Below are 22,382 nucleotides of genomic sequence, written 5' to 3'. Positions count from 1 at the left end.
TCTATCTTTCTTCTGGTGGATCAAGCTATTAGCAAAAAAAAAAAAAAAAAATAGTAAAGGATTCAGTTTTGTTCCTTTCTGTGGCGGGCCAGCTCGGCTGGCTTCGCCTTAATACTTGCCATCTGGACTGCCTCTTCTTTCCCTCTCTCCTTCTACTACCTCGAAGGGGTACAGGGTAAATGTTTTGGGGGAAGATTTTGTATTTCTTCTTGCAGCTTCCGTTTGGTGTTCTCCGGAGGTGGATGCTGGTGGGGCCAGCCTCTCCCCTCACCCTAGTCGCGGTCTCTCACCCTCTCCCCGCGGTCCCGCGACGTCACATTCCCCGGGACCGCAGGCGGCACAGACGGCTCATTCCCCTGCCGCCCTCGGGGCTGTTGGGGCTGTGCTTGAGTCGAGCTTGGGCGCGGACGGCCCGCTCCTCCCGCGGCGAGATTTCTCGTGGCTGCCTCGGGTGCCTTGGGCCCCCCCCCCCTCCCCGGACGCTCGCTATGCCGCTCGTCCGTTGCTCTGCTTGTGGCGGCCCGGGACAAGCCGCATCGAAGGACGGTCTCTGCGGCAGGTGCCTCCCCGGGGGGGGAGACTAGCACCGCTCCCTCAACTGCTTCTCCGCCTCGCTCGGAGCGCCGCGGGCCTCGAGGGTTGGCCCCGCCCTCGTCTTTGGCGGGAGCGGCGGCCATCTTGGAATTGGAAACTTCTGACGCCGAGGAAACCACGGAGGATTTTTTGCCACTGGCGCCCCCGAACCTGGATCCGGGACCTCTTCCCTCCACCTCCGGGGTCTCCAGGGACCCCCTTCCCACCCCACCAGCGGGGCCACCCGGTTTCTCGGCGGATTTTGTGGTGATCATGCACCAGGCGTACCTGCAGAGCCTGAATCCCCAGGGGGGCTCGGTCCCCGTGCCCTCCCCCGCTAAGGTTCCAAAGGTCACAGGTGTGTCGGTTGCGGGATTGGGAGCCGGGGGAGGCACCCCTAGGGCTCCCCCGAGCACGCCCGTGCCCCTGCCAGGCCCGGGGGGCGACCCGGCGGACGACGAGACACTTCTAGCAGCGCACCTGGAATGCGACGACCCACGGGTTCTGCGGATCTTCCGCAAGGAGGAATTGGCGGATCTCATCCCCCACGTGCTTCAAGAATTAGACCTTGACCCCCCGGTCGAGCCCCCGGGGCCTCCAGCGCCTTCTGTGGCCTCCGCTACTTCTAAGGGAGACCCTGTCTTAGCGGGTTTACGTCCCCTGGTGAGAACGTTTCCGATTCATGATTCATTCCTACAGCTCCTCGTGAGGGAGTGGGATAGCCCGGAGGCGTCCCTTCGGGTTGGCAGGGCCATGGATAAGCTCTATCCCCTCCCGAGCGATTTTCTAGATCTTCTGAAGGTTCCCAAGGTGGACTCAGCGGTCTCCGCCGTCACAAAAAGGACCACGATTCCGGTCACGGGGGACACTGCCCTCCGTGATATTCAGGACAGGAAGTTGGAAGTCGCCCTCAAGAAGATTTATGAGGTCTCGGCACTGGGGGTCCGAGCGGCCATCTGCGGTTCCCTTACCCAGAGGGCCGGTCTTAGATGGGTCCAACAGCTCCTCACCTCCCAGCAGTTGCCACCGGATGAGGCGGCCCAGGCTGACCGGCTGGAGGCGGTCATTGCTTACGGAGCGGACACATTGCACGATTTGCTGCGGGTCCTGGCGAGGACCATGGCATCGGCGGTGTCCGCCAGGCGCCTCCTGTGACTCCGGAATTGGTCGGCGGACGCTTCCTCCAAGGCTAGCCTGGGAGCTCTCCCCTTCAAGGGCAGGTACCTCTTTGGGGAAGACTTGGATCAGATTATCAAGACCTTGGGAGAAAACTCGGTCCACAGACTGCCCGAGGACCGTCATCGGTCATTTCGTCCGTCCGCAGGGACTCCTAGGAACAGGTATCGCACTCAGAGGCGCTACAGGGGTTCCAGACAGCAAGGTCCGAGGACACCGTCAACCCGGTCGCAGTCTTGGACTCGGGCCTTTCGGGGCCGCAGACCCTCCAGGGACTCCTCGGCTCAGGGAGCCCCCGGCAAGACAGCACAATGATGCCAGGCTGGCCCTCTCCTCGCTACCCCAGATTGGAGGTCGCATCGCCCAGTTTTACGGGGAGTGGGCCAACATCACCACGGACCGCTGGGTTCTAGACATCCTAAGACACGGTTACGCGTTGGAATTTGTCCGGTTGCCCAGGGACAGGTTCATCTTTTCTCCCTGCGGCTCCAGCGTCAAGCGGCTGGGGATACAGCGGACGCTGGACCGGCTCCTGGATCTAGGAGCCATTGCGCCCGTTCCCTCAAGAGAGGTGGGCTCAGGACATTATTCAATTTACTTTGTGGTTCCCAAAAAGGACGGTTCCTTTCGCCCTATTCTGGATCTCAAGGAGGTCAACAGGATGCTGCGGATCTCCAGGTTTCGTATGGAAACGCTCCGCTCCGTCATCGCGGCGGTTCATCAGGGGGAGTTCCTAGCCTCCCTCGATCTCACGGAAGCATATCTTCATATTCCGATCCGCCCGGACCATTGGAGGTTCCTTCGCTTCAAGATCTTGGGTCAACACTTCCAGTTCCAGGCGCTGCCCTTCGGTCTGGCAACCGCGCCCAGGACCTTTACCAAGGTCATGGTGGTTGTGGCGGCAGCACTACGGAGGGAAGGCATTCTGGTCCACCCTTATTTGGACGACTGGCTCATCAGAGCGAAGTCCTTGCCGCAGGGGCGGGCGGCGGTCGACAGAGTGGTATCCTTCCTACAATCTCTTGGCTGGGTAGTGAACTTCAGCAAGAGCAGTCTGCTACCGTCCCAACAGTTGGACTTCCTGGGAGCGCGCTTCGACACGGAACAGGGCAAGGTCTTCCTGCGGCCGGACAAGGCGCAAGCCCTGAGAGAGCTCATCGTCAGGTTCTCTGCTCTTCAAGTGCACACGGCGCGGGACTACCTTCAGGTCCTAGGCTCCATGGCGTTCGCGATCAGCCTCGTCCCCTGGGCCTTTGCTCACTTGAGGCCCCTGCAAATGTCCCTTCTCTCGAGATGGAAGCCGGTCTCCCAGGACTATCAGGCGATTCTTCCTCTCCTTCCGGCCGCCAGGGCCAGCTTACGGTGGTGGCTGGATCCCAGGAACCTATCCCAAGGATGCCCCCTGGAGACTCCGGACTGGATTGTAGTCACGACCAATGCCAGTCTGTCAGGCTGGGGAGCAGTGTGTCTCCGGAGCTCGGCGCAAGGCCTGTGGACGAGGGAACAGGCGGCCTGGCCAATCAACCGCCTGGAGACCCGGGCGGTACGGCTGGCTCTCGTGCAGTTCCTGCCCATGCTCAGAGGACGAGCGGTCCGAGTTCTCTCGGACAATGCGACTACGGTGGCTTACATCAACCGGCAAGGGGGCACCAGGAGCAGACTGGTGGCGCTGGAAGCGGCTCGATTGATGGCTTGGGCGGAACGTTTCCTGGAACGTCTGGAGGCCTCTCACATCGCCGGGGTGGACAACGTCCAGGCGGACTATCTGAGTTGTCAGGTGTTGGATCCGGGAGAGTGGTCTCTCTCCGACTAGGCGATGGCTCTCATTGTCCGACGCTGGGGGACGCCCGCGTTGGATCTCATGGCGTCAGCGGTCAATGCAAAAGCTCCTCGGTTCTTCAGCCGCCGGCGGGAGCGCGGCGCGGAGGGCGTCGACGCCCTCGTCCTTCCATGGCCTCCTCAGCTCTTGCTCTACGTCTTTCCCCCTTGGCCCCTCGTGGGCAAGGTGCTACGGAGGATCGAGAGACACAGCGGTCGAGTCATCTTAGTGGCTCCGGAGTGGCCGCGGCGCCCGTGGTTCGCGGACCTTCTTCGCCAGGCGGTGGGCGAGCCCCTTCGACTCTCGCACCTCCCACGTCTGCTCCGCCAGGGCCCAGTATTTTCGGAGCAGGCGGAACACTTCTGTCTTGCGGCGTGGCTTATGAGAGGAGGGGTCTCCTGCGCAAGGGCTACGCTGGTCCCGTGGTAGATACGCTCCTCCAGGCGCGGAAGACCTCAACATCGGTCGCGTATGTGCGGGTATGGAAGGTTTTTGAGGTCTGGTGCTCGGCGCGGGGTGCTCTCGCAACAGCGGTCTCCCGTCATCAGGTGCTGGCGTTTCTACAGGAGGGGCTGGAGATGGGCCTCTCCTACAATTCCCTGCGAGTTCAGGTCTCGGCGCTCGCCTCGCTGGCTCGTGCTTCGGGAAGGCCTGATCCGTCGTCTCATCCGGTCATCCGGGGAGTTAAGCACCTACGCCCGCCGGTGCGCCCGCTCTGTCCTTCGTGGAATCTCAACCTAGTGTTGCGGGCCGTAGGGGGGGCACCCTTCGAACCGCTGCGGCAGGCTACACTCAAAGACATCACCCTGAAGACGGTCTTCCTGGTCGCCATCGCTTCGGCGCGGCGCATCTCCGAGCTGCAAGCTCTGTCGTGCAGGGAGCCCTTTCTCCGGTTCACGGACTCCGGGGTTCACATCCGGACTGTCCCTTCGTTCCTGCCTAAGGTGATTTCCTCTTTCCACGTGAACCAGGTAGTGGAGCTGCCGGCCTTCCCGGCTGATGCCCCCATGTCTCTTCAGCGACTGGACGTGAAGCGCTCCCCTCTATGTTATTTGGAGGTGACTAATGAGTTCCGGGTCTCCGATCACCTTTTCGTGCTTTGGTCGGGGCCTAGAAAGGGGCGTCAGGCGTCCAAGACTACGATTGCGCGCTGGCTCAAGGAGGCGGTGACTTCGGCGTACATCGGTTCCGGGAAAGAACCCCCGATGGGTGTCAAGGCCCATTCTCTCCGTGCCCAGGCCGCCTCCTGCGCGGAGTCCCAGCTCATCTCTGTGCAGGAAATCTGTCGAGCGGCGACCTGGAAGTCTCTTCACACGTTCTCCAGACATTACCGGCTTCATGTACAGGTATCTGAGTCTGGTTCCTTTGGGAACAGGGTTCTTCGAGCAGGCTTCCCGGGGACCCACCCGGTTTAGGGAAGCTTTGGTACATCCCACTGTCTGGACTGATCCTAGTACGTACTGGGAAAAGAAAATTACTTCTTACCTGCTAATTTTCGTTCCTGTAGTACTATGGATCAGTCCAGACGCCCTCCCTGGTCGTTTCTGGGATCTGGGGGGAACCTGCTCGCTCATCTCTCCTGTCTTACTGTTCTCATGGGTCTTCGCCCTTCGGGGCTTTCTGACTGCGAGTTTGTGTTTTTTTTATATGTTTGGACAGTTCTTATTGCACGTTGCATAGTTCTTCACTGTTTACAGTTTATTATTCCGGGATTTGCTTGATCCATCTGCCTTGTTCTGTCCAGTATTCTGCCTTGGCTTTGATATTCTCGATACTGAGGATACAGGAGGGGCGCACCGGCTTATATGCCAGCACCCTCCAAAGTTTGCTCTGACTCCATCTGCTGGACGGGGGACATAACCCACTGTCTGGACTGATCCATAGTACTACAGGAACGAAAATTAGCAGGTAAGAAGTAATTTTCTTTTACAAAGAAGCTGAGTTTGTGAATGTAGAAAGAAATCTGAATCTAACTGAATTCCTAAGTCCTGGGCTTCAAGTTTAATTGGGATATTAACATCTTTAAAGGCCCAACTGGAAAGGACACCCAGAATTTCAGAGCGCGAGAGAAACACAATCTCGGGAGGTTTTTTTAAGGTTCAACAAGGCTTTTGCAATACTGCCATTCATTGATTTTTGAGAAACAATATTCCAGTTTACCAAATGCTGCAGTCATAGAGGACTTTATAAGAAAGAAAAATTGCAGATCATCAGCATAGAGTTTGAAAGAGATATCTAACTGTGAGTGAATAGGACATAATGGGAAAAGATAAATATTAAATAAAGTAGGAGAAAGCAAAGAGCCTTGGGGAACACCCATTTGTGCAATGTTCTCTCAAGCTAGCTTGATGGACTCTCTACCTGGGTAACATCAAGCTAGGTTGAGAGAACATAGCACAAATCTCATCTTTGGGTGAGTTTCCTCACTCTTAAGGTCATCAAATCTTCACAAGAGAGCACTGTTCTGTTCGTACGTCTCATTTTGAATGTCAGTGGCCCCTAACCCCTACACTATTACCTAAACCTCACCTCGAGTTACTAGGTGGGCCTCCTATACAGATATAAATAACTACCTAGGATGAGGGCATTGGGGCAGATTTTAAAAGCCCTGTGCGCGTAAATCCAGTCGGATTTACACGCACAGGGGACTTGCGCGCCAGCGAGCCTATGTTGCATAGGCCGCCGACGCACGTAAGTCCCGGGGCTTTGCTCGGGGGGGCGTGTCGGGGGCGGCGCGGCATTCGGGGGCGTTCCAGGGGCAGGGTTATGGGCGTGGTGCCGGCCTGGGGTGTGGTCGAGGCCTCCGAACCAGCCCCCTGGCCGGCGTGCGCAAGTTACGCCTGCCCTAACTTTATAAACAAAAGTAGGGGGGATTTAGTTAGGGCTGGGAGGTGAGTTAGGTAGGGGAAGGGAGGGGAAGGTGTGGGGCGGAAAAAAAGTTCCTTCTGAGGCCGCTCCAATTTCAGAGTGGCCTCGGAGGGAACGGAGGCAGGGTGCTCGGCTCGGCGCGCGCAGGTTGCACAATTGTGCACCCCCCTGTACGCACCGACCCTGGATTTTATAACATGCGCGTGGCAGCGCGCACATGTTATAAAATTGGGCGTAGATTTGTTCGCACCAGGTTGCGCGAACAAATCTACGCCCGCGCATAACTTTAAAAATCTACCACTGCATGGCTAGTCTCTCTCCCTCTCCCTCACCCCCTGGTTGTAGAAGGGCCCTGACAGCTAGGCTGCCTCTCTAGGAGCTTAAAACGGCATTTGTGAAAACATCGCTAAGTGCGTTAAAGCCCTATCACACGGCTTTACGCAAATGAAAAAGGTGTAGTTAAAATACGCATTAAAGCTGTGCGATAAGGCTTCGCAAAATAGTGAACCCAGCCCACTTGGTCACAAATCCTGCCCCAAACCCCTCCCTTTTTTTTTATTTGCATTGCACCATGCATTATGGCGCGTACACAGGCATTAAGGCTTTTTCGCATGTGTTAAAGGGGCTTAACGCATGCGAAAACGCCTTATAGCAATTTGATAAATGACCCTGATAGGAATAGTGGAGATCGGTATATAATTTGCTAAATCAGAAGAATTAGCATTACACTTTTTAAGAATAGGAAGAACTGTTGCCTCCTTTAAATTAGAGGGTAGTTTTCCATAAATGAGAGAGGCCTGAACAATAGCCTTAACCAAGTCACCCACCTCACTCTTAACTCATGCTCCACAGCTGTGATTAAGATGATTAACTGGGCAGAAACTGTCCTTCAATAAACCCAGTATTCAGTTGATTTCCATAGTGGAAGGGAGAACATAAGATATGCCATATTAGATCGAAGCCCAGCATCCTGTTTCCAACAGTAGCCAATCCAAATCACAAGAATCTGGCAAGTACCCAAATATTAAATAGATCTCAAGCTACTATTGCTGCTATAAATTAATAGCAGTTTATGGATTTTTCCTCTAGGAACTTATCTAAACCTTTTTTTAAACTCGGTTACACTAACTGCCATAAACACATCCTCAATGAATTCCAGAGCTTAACTATGCTCTGAGTGAAAAAGAATTTTCTTTGATTTGTTTTAAATGTTACTTGCTAATTCATGAAGTGCCCCCTAGTCTTTCTATTATCTGAGAGTGTAAATAACTGATGTACATTAACCTGTTCAAGTCCTTTCATGATTTTGTAGACCTCTATCATATCCTCCCCGCAGTCATCTCTTCCAAACTGAACAGCCCTAACTTCTTTAGCCTTTCCTCATAGGGGAGCCATTCCATGCCCCTTATTTTGGTCACCCTGCTCTACACTTTCTCCAGTGCATCTACATATTTTTTGAGATGTGGTGACCAGAATTGCACACAGTATTGAAGGTGCAATTTAACCATGGAGTGATACAGAGGCATTATGACATCCACTATCTTATTTGCCATCCCGTCCTAATAATTCCTAACAAACTGTTTGCTTTTTTGATCACCACAGCACACTGACCAGACTATTTAAATATATTATCCACTATGATGTCTAGATCTCTTTCCTGGGTGGTAACTCCTAAGATAGAACCTAACATTGTTTAACTAAAGCAAGGGTTATTTTTTTTCTCTCTATGCATCACTTTGCACTTGTCCACATTAAATTTCATCTGCCATTTGGAAGCCCAATTTTCCAGTCTCACAAGGTCTTCCTGCAATTTATCACAATCTTCTTGAGATTTAACTACTTTGCATAATTTTGTTTCATTTGTATATTTGATCACCTCACTCGTCATAACACTTTCCAGATCATTTATAAATGTATTAAAAAGCACCGGTCCAAGTACAGATCCCTAAGGCACTCCACTGTTTACCTTTCTCCACTGTGAAAGATCATTTAATCCTACTCTTTCCTGTCTTTTAAATATTTTGCAATCCACAAAAGGACATCGCCTCCTATCACATGACTTTTTAGTTATCTTAGAAACCTCTCGTGTGGAATTTTGTCAAACGCCTTCTGAAAATCCAAATACACCACATGTACTGGTTCACCTTTGTCCACATGTTTATTAACCCCTTCAAAAAATATAAGAGATTTGTGAGGTAAGACTTCCCTTTGGTAAATCTATGCTGGCTGTGTCCCATTAAACCATGTCTGTCTAAATGTTTTCAGATTTTATTCTTTATAACAGTTTCCACGATTTTTCCCAGCACCAAAGTCAGGCTCACCATTCTATGGTTTCCCAGATCACCCCTGGAGCCCCTTTTAAATATCAGGGTTACTTAAAAAGGGCTCCCAGGGTGATTCTGACCAAAGAGAAAACGACAATGAAATATTGGTGGAGGATACTAGCATCCATGGGCAGACCTTTTATAAGTTCCAAGATCTTACTAATAACAAATCCTGCAAAGTCATTGCTAGATAGTGAAACTGGAATGGTAGCCGCTTGGTCTGGTGTTTTTAGCAAAGAACGGACAATGTGAAATAATTCTTGTGGGTGAGAAATGGCAGCAGCAAATCTTTTACAATAAAATTCTCATTTGGTAGATTCTATAGCAGCTCTGTGAGCTGCAATTTTAGACTGATAAACGTCCTTATTTGCTATGATTTGTTTTTTTGCCATCTTCTTTTGGCTCTCCGAACCTCTGTTTTCTGAATTTTTAATTCCATTGAAAACCATGCGGCAAAATGCCTATGAGAAGAGCAAATTAATTTCATAGCCACTATTTTATCCAAGACCGGATGAAATGAAGACTGCTATCTATTTACTAGGATCTGTACATTGGAATCTGAAGAGGTATGCAATGATGGAAACCAACATGCAAACAAATGTTCTACGTCAATAAGGATGCACCACATAACACCACAACTCTCAGAATGAACCATAATTTTAAAGCCTGGAATACTAATTATACAATGAATCAAATAATGATCAGACCAAGGGACTGGAGTACATGAAACTAGCGACGATTGATGAGAAATCACAATGCACGAAAATCAGATCTAATGTATGAGCTAGTCTATGTGTTTGTGAATGTACAATCTGTTTCGACCCTAATGAGAACATAGATGAAAGAAAAAATTCACAGCTGAAGGATAATGGAGGATAAATATCCCTGAAGATCTTTTCTATGTACCTCTGTCTGCCTCAGCTCCTTTAGATCTGCCACTCTGGTCTCTAGAGATCAAATTTAATTTGATACCAGGGAATGACCAGCAACAATATTAAAATTAGTCATTAAAATCATGGTTAATTGCATTTTATTCAAAATTGCTAATTGACTCCTATTTTGACTATTTTCCTTCTAACAGGGAGGGGGTATCTATTTAAGAGAAATACACATAACAACATGAACAGTAAACAGAATCATATTTGGAGGAGCATCATTCCATGCCAAGACAAGAAAAAAAAGAAATATATAGAAAAATGAGTCCTTAGAGAGGTGAAATTAATATGAACCATGGAAAGCAAAAGTGAATACAGCAAACAAATCTGCTGTATGCCCAGTGAAATCCTACTATAGGCTAGTGGTCTTAATGCAAACAATGTGTAAGATGTCTAAAGTCACGATATGAGGGCCAATGATATTAACCTCTCCAGGAAGCATAAAACCAGCAAAAATACCTGAAGAGGTATAACTTCCTCTGGTAATGATTCCTCAAACGGGCAATTAAACATCTGATGACAAACCAAGTATTGTGTGCCAAACTTAGGATAAAATAGAAAAATTGTCCTCCAATTTAAATCCACATGCATTTTGGCTGCCCTCACAGGCTTATGAGCATGCTCTTGAGATCTGCCAGCCCCAATCATGAAACGCCAGCACTGGGTGGGCGAAGAGCTTCCCTTTCAGAAAGGTAATCCTGAGCTGCCCCTGGGTCCACGAAGCATCGTGTCCCAGTGGGGGTGTTCACCCGAATCCAGGCGGGGCCGACCAAGATGGCCTTTTCTCCCAAGGCATACAATTTGACACAGAATGGCGCCATAACTCTGCGCTGCTGCGCCACGCTCGCGGATAAATCTTGGGAAAACAAGGACCTTCTGATTTTCATAGGTCAGCGTTTTGCCCGAACGCAGCGCTGCCAGTATTCCAGCCTTGCGTGCATAGTTCAAAACCTTAGCTATTACGATTCGGGGTCAGACATCCATTGCTCGTTTCTGGCCTAGACGATGTGCATGCTCAATTCGCAGCGGGCCAAGGGTTTGCGCCAGCCCCAATGCACTAGTTAGCCACAATTCCAGAAATCCCGCCAGCTCTCTCTCCCAAATTGATTCAAATTGATTCAAATTGATTTAATTATAGTGTGTGTTTCAGTTCTTGATAGTAAGTTAATTTCGCTGTCTGCTGCATAAGTTGAAAAAAGAAAAAAAAAACCAAAAAAAAACCCCCACCCCCCATACCAAATCGCTCTCCAGCTTGTAAACTGTTTAAGTCTCTCTGTTTTGAAATTAGCTGGCATAAATAAGTTGTTCAAACAAAAATTGGGGCATAAAGACTGTTTTTTAAAACAATTGACCAAAGCAAGGAGCCGTCCAGAAGTGCCCTGCTTAACCCAGCTTGTCCCAGGCTTACCTGTTTGACTCCCTCCCACCCTGCCCCTCTACCCACCCACCCCTGGGGCTTGTTTTCTAATAAAGACTGCCTAAAGTACCATTGGCGGCGAGATAAATTAGTGCATTGGTAAAAGTCAAGAAAATACAATTCACAAATTCCCATGATGAGGACTATCCAATGTAACTGCTGTGGGGCCTTTATTCTGAGGGAAATCATCTGGACACTCAGAGCTTGCCCAATTTGTGCACAACTCTCTTCCTTGAAAAAGGAGCTGACTGAGATTAAAGATCAATTAGCTTCAATTAAAAGTAATACACCCTCATTGCATTACTCAGAACATAATTCCCCAACACCACAAAAAAACCAGGAGTCAAGAAAAGGAGATTCATTAGGCTCAGGTAGGACCCACAGTCACCCATTCTTGACAGATGGGCAGCCAACAGGTACACCCCCCCCCCACTCAAACAGGTCATTAAGTTCTTTAAAATCCAGGAATACAGTGGGCTCAGGTAGAATTAGACCTGTGATGAGGAGACACACAATGTACCAAATGCAAAAAAAACAAGCCATCTCTATATTAAAAACTGAAGAAGTTCTTCAGAAAAACATTGAAGTGTTACCAGAAATGAGAGAAAAAACACAATGCATGCAGTATTTCAAGATCCATAACCAAAAGAAAAATCTAATTCAGATGAATAACTCTGTCAACAGAGGCACAACTAAAAAAAGAGAGAGTGAAGTGAATAGCAAATCTCAACTAATATCTTATAAGGAGTCCAGGAAAAGCAATAACCTTAAAGAGAGTACCTGGAAGGCTATGACCACAAATGCTCATAGTTTGGGAAATAAAATCCCAGATCTGCAGGCCCTAATGGCTGAGGCAGAATTGGACATTGTTGCTATCACAGAGACATGGTTCACAGAATCTCATGATTGGGATACAACAATACCAGGCTATAACTTGTTAAGGAAGGACAGAGAGGATAGAAAAGGGGGAGGTGTGGCTCTTTATGTCAGAAACAACATCCAAGCATCTGAGCTACAAGGAAGTTGGGGTAAGGAAGAAGCTCTATGGCTCGACCTAAAAAAAGATGACGGAGCATCCATTTATATTGGAGTGGTTTACAGGCCTCCAAACCAAAAGGAAGAGCTGGACAGAGACCTGGTTGAAGACATCCATAAGATAGGTAAGAAGGGAGAAGTGGTGATCGTGGGTGACTTTAATATGCCAGATGTAGACTGGAAAATCCCATCTGCAGAAACTAAAAGTAGCAGAGCGATAGTGGATGCCATGCAAGTATCTTTGTTCAAACAAATGGTGTTGGAACCCACCAGAGAAGGAGCTATACTCGACTTAGTGCTCACTAATGCAGATAATGTCTCAGATGTCCAGGTGGGTACCCACCTCAGCAGCAGTGATCATCAAACGGTATGGTTTAATATCACTAAAAGAATAGGGAAAAGAACCACAAAGACCCGAGTTTTACAGTTCAAAAACACAGACTTTGAGGAAATGGGGAAGTACCTGGAGGAAGAACTTAAAGGATGGGAGAACGAGAGAGATGTGGATCAGCAGTGGACCAATCTAAAAGGAGCAATCGCCAAGGCAACTGCTCTATAAGTTAGAAATGTAAAGAAAAGCAAAAGAAAATTGAAACCTATCTGGTTCTCAAAGGAGGTGGCGGACAAAATTAAAGCTAAAAGAACAGCATTCAAGACATATAAAAGATCCCAAAGGGAGGAACACAAAGAAGAATATTTGTATCAACTGAGGGAGACAAAGAAATTAATCAAGTTGGCAAAAAGTCAAGCGGAAGAGAGGATTGCCAAGGAGATAAAAAATGGTGACAAAACATTTTTCAGATACATCAGCGAAAAGAGAAAGATCCAAAGTGGTATAGTGAAATTGAAAGGTGGTAATGATCAATGTGTGGAGGGAGACGAAGAAATGGCAGAAATATTAAACGAATACTTCAGCTCTGTGTTCACTAAAGAAGACCCTGGAGAAGGACCATCTCTACACAACAAAAAACTGGTGGGAAGTAGAATAGATGAAAATCCTTTTACAGTAGAAAATGTGTGGGAAGAGCTAAAGAACCTGAAAGTGGACAAAGCCATGGGGCCTGATGGGATTCATCCAAGGATATTGAGGGAGCTCAGAGATGTTCTGGCGGCTCCACTGTGTGACCTGTTCAATAGATCCCTAGAAACGGGAGTGGTGCCGAGTGATTGGAGAAGAGCGGTGGTGGTCCCGCTTCACAAGAGTGGGAACAGGGAGGAGGCTGGCAACTACAGACCAGTCAGCCTCACTTCGGTGGTGGGAAAAGTAATGGAGTCACTGCTGAAAGAGAGAATAGTGAACTATCTACAGTCCAGAGAATTGATGGACCAGAGGCAACATGGATTCACCAGGGGAAGATCCTGTCAGACAAATCTGATTGACTTTTTTGACTGGGTAACCAAGGAATTGGATCGAGGAAGAGCGCTCGATATCATATACTTGGATTTCAGCAAAGCTTTTGACACGGTTCCGCACAGGAGACTGGTGAATAAAACGAGAAGCTTGGGAGTGAGTGCCGAGGTGGTGACCTGGATTGCAAATTGGTTGACGGACAGAAGACAATGTGTGATGGTAAATGGAACCTTCTCTGAAGAGAGAGCGGTTTTAAGTGGTGTACCGCAAGGATCGGTGTTGGGACCGGTCCTGTTCAATATCTTTGTGAGCGACATTGCGGACGGGATAGAAGGCAAGGTTTGTCTTTTCGCGGATGACACTAAGATCTGCAACAGAGTGGACACGCCGGAAGGAGTGGAGAGAATGAGACGGGATCTAAGGAAACTGGAGGAGTGGTCGAAGATATGGCAGCTGAGATTCAATGCCAAGAAGTGCAAAGTCATGCATATGGGGAGTGGAAACCCGAATGAACTGTATTCGATGGGGGGGGGAAAGGCTGATGTGCACGGAGCAGGAGAGGGACCTTGGGGTGATAGTGTCAAATGATATGAAGTCTGTGAAAAAATGCGACAAGGCTATAGCAAAAGCCAGAAGAATGCTGGGCTGCATAGAGAGAGGAATATCGAGTAAGAAAAGGGAAGTGATTATTCCCTTGTACAGGTCTTTGGTGAGGCCTCACCTGGAGTACTGTGTTCAGTTCTGGAGACCGTATCTACAAAAAGACAAAGACAAGATGGAAGCGGTACAGAGAAGGGCGACCAGGAAGGTGGAGGATCTTCATCGGATGACGTACGAGGAGAGATTGAAGAATCTAAATATGTACACCCTGGAGGAAAGGAGGAGCAGAGGCGATATGATACAGACTTTCAGATACTTGAAAGGTTTTAATGATCCAAAGACAACGACAAACCTTTTCCGTAGGAAAAAAATCAGCAGAACCAGGGGTCACGATTTGAAGCTCCAGGGAGGAAGATTCAGAACCAATGTTAGGAAGTATTTCTTCACGGAGAGGGTGGTGGATGCCTGGAATGCCCTTCCGGAGGATGTGGTGAAGACCAGAACTGTGAAGGACTTCAAAGGGGCGTGGGATAAACACTGTGGATCCATAAAGTCAAGAGGCCGCCAATGAAGAGTGGGTGACTCGCCAGAATGATGGCTAATGCCTGGAGACAATACCCTTATTCAATAAACGTACACATGCTTACTGTGACTCCAACATCATTCTAGCTTCAACAGCAAGAGGAAATGTGGAATAAAGGATCTGCACTCACAAAGGGGGGAGTAGCTGGCTTGTTACGGCGGTTACTACCCCAAACCAAATAAGCCTGTTACTTCAATTTCTATGCAAATACAGCATAGTTCTCTGCTTCAACGGCAGGGGAGAAGAAAAAACTGATACTACACACATCCAGCAGAGCTCTCTGCTTCAACGGCAGGGGAGAAGAAAAAAGGGTTCGCACTCACAAAGCGGGGAGTAGCTGGCTTGTTACGGCGGTTACTACCCCAAACCAAATGTGCCTGATACTTCACTTTCGATGCATATCCAGCATGGCTCTCTGCTTCAACAGCATGGGAGAAGAATAAACTGATACTTCAAGCATATCCAGCATAGCTCCCTGCTTCAACAGCAGGGGAGAAGAAAAACAACCAATAAGGGCTGTATAACATAGTCTGGGTAAAACAAATAAGCATGGGTGTAGCTTGCTTATTGCGGCGGTTACTACCCCTACTACCCCTAACTTATCAGCTAGATATTCACTTGGATGCAGCTCCATCACTGCTTTCTACATTAATGGTGGGGGTGGAAGGGAAATAGAACCAAGAGCTAAGAGAAACAGATAAGTATGAGAGAAAAAAGTGTGTGAAGCTTGCTGGGCAGACTGGATGGGCCATTTGGTCTTCTTCTGCCGTCATTTCTGTGTTTCTATGTTTCTATGTTTCTATGATTCGGGCAGCCCCACAAAATGGAGGTTAGATCTGCGAGATCCATTTTCCAGATCTTCAAGCCGCTCCACCTGTTTATCATGGGAGGATTTAAGGGATGAGATATCCAGCAGCATGGCCTGCTGGCCATCTTGTAGGTCAGGTATATGCTGCTGCACGTCGGTAAAATGCGTCTTGAAGGTAGAAATGAAGGCCGAAGGTTCCATGAGTTTAGAGGAAATAATTAAAAGAAGCTTGGGCCGAATAATTTCCTGCATCACCACTTTAAAATCGGTGAGTGCCGCCGTCTGCAGAGGCTCAGGGGCCCTCTCATCTTCATCAGCATGCTGATTGGTAGGCTGGCCCTTATCCCGATCCTTATCTTTCTTTTTTTGCTGATGGGATGCCATCTCACCTCGCAGGAGCGTGCCAGTGATGTCCACAATCAGAACTGGAGGTATGAAAAGCTGTGTCAGCGCCTTAATTGTAGCGGATGAGGCTAGATGCAGAGCGGGGGGGTCCCTGGAAGGGAGAGACGCGTCTGTTCCCTTCACTGCATCACGTGATCTCCCCTAGTATGCTATATTTTTAACATGTTATGTATGTATGGTTGTGAGCCACCCCAGATAGGGACGGTATATAAGTATTTATTGATTGATTGAAATGTTTTATATATCGTCACTCTATGTGAGAATCACTAGTTCATAATGGTATACAGGTAAATAAATTAATTTATTTATTTATTTTGGAGCTTTTATATACCGAGGTTTAGCAATTAGCCTTCACCCCGGTTTACAGTAAAACAAATTATTACATCGAACAGGACATGGAACATAAAGTGGCAGAGATTACATCGAACTGTTAGAAGAATATCATAGAACAAATCTTAAACACTTGAACAAGGTCACGTCGTGATTAACTAAACTTTAACGGCAACAAGAACTGGGAAACGGGTTTCTAGAAAAAAAACAGGACTAGAGCAAAGCAATATGAGAGTTAAGGTGGGCGGACGGAGGGGGTAAGAAGTGGGGTGGGGGGGTGGGGTATGGGAGGATCGGAAGGCGGGAGAAATGGATTGCTGCATAAATAACATTAATCTTAACCATAATCAAAGTTAATTTTTCCTTAACTCTCACAATTCTTAACAGTAGCAAATACTAAGTTATACAAGCTTGCAAAATTAATCCAAAGTCCTATTTCTAAACACACACAATTCTTAACACATGCAAATACTATCCTTAAAACTACAATAAATACAGCCAGTAATAGTTAAGCCCTTTAAAAAAAATTTTTAAGATTTTAAGAGGTTTTTTTCCCAGCAAGTACAATTTACCAACAGCACTTGAAGGTTCTGCAGTCAGCACTCCCTCTGGAATTGTTGTATGGTTTGCACACATTCAAAAGATAGGAATGTAAAGCACAAGATATGTTGTTTTCAATTTGTGTACCTTGAATATTCCACAATTATTTTCTTATGCAGTTCTATATTTAGAATAAAATATAGTAATACAGTAATGATGGCAGAAAAAGACAAAATGGTAAATCCAGTCTGCCCACAAGTTTCTTATGTAGTAACTGCCGCTCCATCCTGGTTACCCCCAAGCCTTATGTTAAGGGTAGTAATATTTACAACTTTACTGTTAGCAACACTTTTTTACAAGGCGAGCAACCTTCTTAATAATAATTCAGACGATGCTGCTTGAACGTGCTTTGCTTTTGGACTTGGCCATAGAAGCTGTCCTGTGCTTTAATCCTTGGACTGTAAAAGTCGGGTACCGATATGCAGATGTTAACCATGATATAGCCAGGTTATGTTGTGTTGATTTGTTAGGTATGATTAGTAATGTTCAGAAGTTTGTAGTAAAAAAAAAAAAAAAGCTAGTTTGTTTTTCAATAAAATATTTTCTTTTTAAATCAGAGTAATCATTATATACTCATGCATATACAGTTTGTAGATGTATGTATGGTATTGTAGAGTGTCTCTTTTCACATACAATTTCATTTCCAAGGAGTTTAAATGGTGCTGCCTAAAAAAAAATAGGGAAGTGGCCCTTTTTTCCCCCCTGTATGGTGAAAGTTTAAATGTGTGTGTTCTTAAATTCCATGAGTACCACTTGGTATTGGTATACAGACTGAGGATTCTTTCTTGAGTATAATTTAAACTATTAATTCCCTGGGAGGCTGTCTCATTGATTTTTAGATGATGAATTGACCTGCAAAACATTTTATTAGCAGTAAATTGATTATCAAGTTCATTTTTTCCTATGATTCCAAAAGTATATCCAATGCAGTGCCTGTATTCAAATGCTCTTTTTTGTATTTTGAGTTCAATTGTACATGGTTTTGTTTTTCTTTCGGCTTTCTCTGCTTACTCTATCTATTGTCCCTGGTTCTGTCCTGTCTTCAGTAGTATACACTCACATGTTGTTCCTGCTGCTGTGATATTTCAATTCAAATCTCTTAAACTTACTGTAGTTCTGTAACTAGACATACAAGATCCCCAGTTACCATAATGATCAGAGTAACCAATGTGGTATAGGATACCTGAACCTTTAAAAAAAAAAAACATGAAAGCAGAAATGTTGGAGAGTGGCAAGTAGAGAAAGGAAAATTTGATCAGCAAAGTCAAAACCAAAAAATATATGTAGGCTTAAGTTATAGAAGGACAAAAATAGAAAGCTTTTGGTTCTTAACCTCCACATACTTTCTCTGATTTTGCATTCTAACTACTGGTCCAGATTTCCATAGGGTTTTGCTAATGACTGAATACTTCTTTCAGCTGTGTTCTCACAATACCATTGTGTTCTTACCAAAATGTCTTTTACTTTGGTTTGACTTTTATCCTCGATTGCAACAGAATAAAAGATCGCATGAACCAGGGCTGGGATTGTGCTTTTGGCCACATTTCATTGCTGGTTTTTTTTTAAGAATCTGGCTTTTGATTTGTGCTACAATGTTTTAAATAAATTATTCTTCACATGGCAGAAGGCAGGGAGTAAAGAGGTCAGTATCCAGTGCCACCCGGGAAAGCATCATCAGATGGTTTAAAGAGGAACAATTGTCTCTCCGAGCAGGATGCGACATATCAGGTGACCATATAGCGCCCTGGTTCCATGGTGAGTACAGTAATTTAACTTGAAATGTCTTGTACCAAAACGCACTCTGACTAATGACATTGCACTATCTATTTGGTTGTTGAATACAACACAGTAACATTTAGTTATTTAAAAGCATTTTATCTGGTTCAAGCCCTAGTTCTAGGTGGGTTACATGTAAAACATGCATAAAAGTGCATAAATCACTTAACATACATCAATTAACATCAATCACTTAAACAAGCACTGCAGCTCCAAGATGGAAATAGTCTGGTCAGTAGCAATTTTATGTGAAAGTAAATCAAATTCCCACACAGAACTCAACCCCCAATTCTATTGTGTCCCCTTTAGGGTTGCAGCTACTGCTATGTGCAGGTTTCCCAAGCCATCCAGGAAATACAGTGAAGCCTTATCACTGCTGGATTTGCAGCTGTTGCTCATTACTTCATTCTCTTGCTACTGGTTCTCCTCTGTATTTATCCCATGTTATTTTGATTTCTGTCATTGTCCTTGTCACAGTCTCCTCCAGGACAGCATTCCAAGCATCCACCTCCTCTCCTTAAAAAAAAGTATCTCCTGACGTTGTTCCTGAACCTGCCTCCTTAGAGCTTCATATTGTGACCTCTAGTTCAACAGCTTCCTTTCCTTTGAAAAAGATTGCCTTACTATTCATTTATTTTATTTATTTATTTATTCAACTTTATATACCGGCTTTCAAATACATGTCAAGGCGGTTTACATTCATGGAGTTTGCAGTAGCAAATTCAAAAAATATATATGAACAACTTGTCAGTTTAACTTTTACATTCTTTCAATAATCTATTAGTCTAAAAAATAGTATTAAAATATACAATTAAAACATTAAAAAACCCTTTAAAATATATTTAAATTTAAAATAATTCTAAAGAAAATAGGGGAACCCATCCACGTTCAGCCCTTTGCCTAAACTTACCCAACCTCCCTTATCCTTATTCCTCTTTTTATACCCTTGTAACCATTTTGATGTTGTACTTATTCCTTCATCACTCCTCCAATTTATATTTCTGGTAACCGATCAATTAACTTGCGTAAACGCCTGTTGAAATAACCAGGTCTTTATCAGTTTCTTGAAACTGTTGATGTTATCCTCTAAGCGAATGTCAACCGGGAGGGAATTCCACAGCTTAATTCCATTTAGGTATTTAAATATCTGTATTATATTCCCCTGTCTCGCCTCTCTTCTAGGATGTACATATTACGCTCTTTCAGACTCATCTCATAGGGCTTCTAATATAAACACTGCACCATTTTGGTTGCCTTTCTCTGTACCATCTCTAGTTTCTCATCTTATCTGAGATATGGCCTTCAGAAATGAACACAGTACTCCAACTAAGGCCTCACTAATGACCTGTAAAGAAGCATTACGATTCCTTCTTTTTTTTTTTTTTTCTACTGCTTATGCCTGTCCCTATGCATCCAAGAATTCTCCCGGCCTTGGCTATCACCTTTACTTACCTTAGGATACTTGGTTTACTTACCTTAGGATACTTGGTCAGATGATCTTCTCCTGATTGGTGCACATCAGCTCCTTACTACCTACCACATACTGCTCTCATTGATATCTATACCTCAAGTGCATGACTTTGAACTTTTTGGCATGGAATATTAACTATCAAGTGTTAGACCACTTCTCAAGTATTTTAGATCACTTTTCATGTTGTCTACTACTTCAGGGTGTCCAATCTGTTGCAGATCTTGGTGTCATCTGCAAAAAGGTAAATATTTCCTTCCAATGGTTCTGCAGTATCACTGACAAAGATATTGAAAAGAACCAACCCCAGGACTGATCCCTGAGGCACTCCACTTATCACCTTTCTCTCAGATTTAATTCCATTTACCATTACCCAATGTCTTTTACCACTAAACTAGTTTCTAATCCAAGCTACTACTTTGGGACCCATCCCCTTTCTATCAGTTTATTAATGAGCCTCCTATTCAGGGCAGTATCAGAAGCTTTGCTGAAATCCAACTAAACTACATCAACACATGTCCTTGATCTAATTCTCTAGTTATTCAATCAAAGAAATCAGTGAGATTCATTAACACGATCCACCTGCAGTAAAACTATTGCCTTGGATTCTGCAATCCACTGGATTGCAGATAGTCCACTACCCTTTACTTCAGAAGAGTCTCAATCAATTTTCCCACCACCAAGGTGAAGCTATCTTGCCTGTAGTTTCCAACGTTTTCTCTGTTATCACGTTTATAAAAAGGCGCCATATCCACCCTTCTCCAGTCCTGCAGGACCACGCCAGTGTTCCCTCAAAGCTATGCACATAACTTTTCTCATGGGCACGAACAGCACAGGAAGACCGATGGGACCATGATGGAGCTCATCCCATCATGGCCTGAAGTAAAAAGACAGGCAGGGGCTATAATGAAACTCATCCGACTATATCCCAAAGCAAAGAGCCCAGCAGGGCTCTGGTGGAGCTCATCTCAACATGGCCCAAAGCAAAGAGGAGGCTGGCAATGGCTACATTAGAGCTCATCCCACTGTGGCCTTAAGAGAAGAGGAGGCCGTGTGTGTGTATGCGTGTGTGTGTGTTTATGCGTGGGTGTGTGCGTGTCTGTGATCCTGCATGCGTGTGTCTCTGTATGTCCATGTGAGAGCCTGTATTTGTTTGTGTGATAGCTTGTGTGTATGTGTGAGAGCCTATGTGCATATTTGTGTGTATGTGTGCCTTTGCATATCTGTGTGAGAGCATGTGTGTGTGCATGTGTGTGTGAGAGCCTGTATGCATATATGTTTGTGTGCCTGACTGTGAATGCCTGTGTTGTGTGTCAGTGAGAGCCCATGTGCGCGTGTGGTGTGAGCATGCCTGCGGGAGCCTATATGTCACACAGGCTTTTGCAGGCATGCATACACAACCAAAGGGGCAGATTTTAAAAACCGCGCGGGCGCAGATTTCTTCGCGCAACCCGGCATGAACAAATCTACGCCCAAATTTATAACATGCGCACGCAGCCGCGCGCATGTTATAAAATCCAGGGTCTGCGCACGCAAGGGGGTGCACAATTGTGCAACTTGCGCGCGCCGAGCCACGCAGCCTGCCTCCGTTCCCTCCGCCCCCCCCCCGCACCTTCCCCTCGTTTCCCCTACCTAACCCGCCCCCCAGCCCTACCTAGAACCCCCCCTTTCCTTTGAAGTTATGCTCGCCAGCCAACAGCCAGCCCGCTATCCCGGGCAGCGGCAAATGGCCACTGTGCCTGGAGGCTCAGGCCACGCCCCGTCCCCGCCCCTTTTTGGAAGCCCCGGGACATACGCGCGTCCCGGGGCTTGCGCACGCCGCCGAGCCTATGCAAGATAGGCTCAGTGCGCGCAGGGGGAGGCAGGAGTAGGTTTTCAGGGGTTGCGTGCCTATCTTATGTGCGCAACCCTTTGAAAGAGAAGATAGTTTGTGCACCTTATGTCCCCAGTCCATGACAATCTCAAGGTGACTGGAAATCAAAAGATCCCAGATATGGAAAGCAGGAGATTTTTTTTAATCCTTGATAGTTTTAATATTGAGGTGTAATTTGATTCTGTTTTGAAATTTTTTTTAGGAGGGAGGGAAATATTAGAACATTTTTTATTGTAGGATATTTATTAAATATTTTGAAATATTTTATTGGTGTTTGGGAAATACAACAAATTTATGTAAGTTTTTTAAATTACTGGATGTTCGTTGGCTGTTTTGACATTTATTCTTTTTATTAGTATGGTTTTAACATTATGAATGATGTTTTATATCTCTTGATTTTATTGCTTGATATTTTGCGATGAATGATGTTTCTCTTTTTCC

The 22,382-nt window shown here is 46.3% G+C and overlaps 1 protein-coding gene across 5 annotated transcripts in view; it reads left to right on the top strand.

The window, feature by feature from the left end:
• The window catches only part of SH2D4A (SH2 domain containing 4A), a 242,009-nt gene that overhangs the window by 198,985 nt on the left and 20,642 nt on the right, over nt 1-22,382 (top strand). For all 5 annotated transcript variants that reach the window (XM_029601684.1, XM_029601677.1, XM_029601672.1 and 2 more), the window contains one exon: nt 18,449-18,579. In XM_029601684.1, coding sequence (XP_029457544.1) covers nt 18,449-18,579 — 131 coding nt within the window. The remainder of the gene's footprint in view (nt 1-18,448; nt 18,580-22,382) is intronic.

Source organism: Rhinatrema bivittatum, chromosome 1 (assembly GCF_901001135.1).
Source record: "Rhinatrema bivittatum chromosome 1, aRhiBiv1.1, whole genome shotgun sequence".
In the NCBI taxonomy this organism is placed as follows: Eukaryota; Metazoa; Chordata; class Amphibia; order Gymnophiona; family Rhinatrematidae; genus Rhinatrema; species Rhinatrema bivittatum.
The sequence above is the reverse complement of the archived record's forward strand: the minus strand, read 5'-3'. Positions and strand labels throughout refer to the sequence as shown.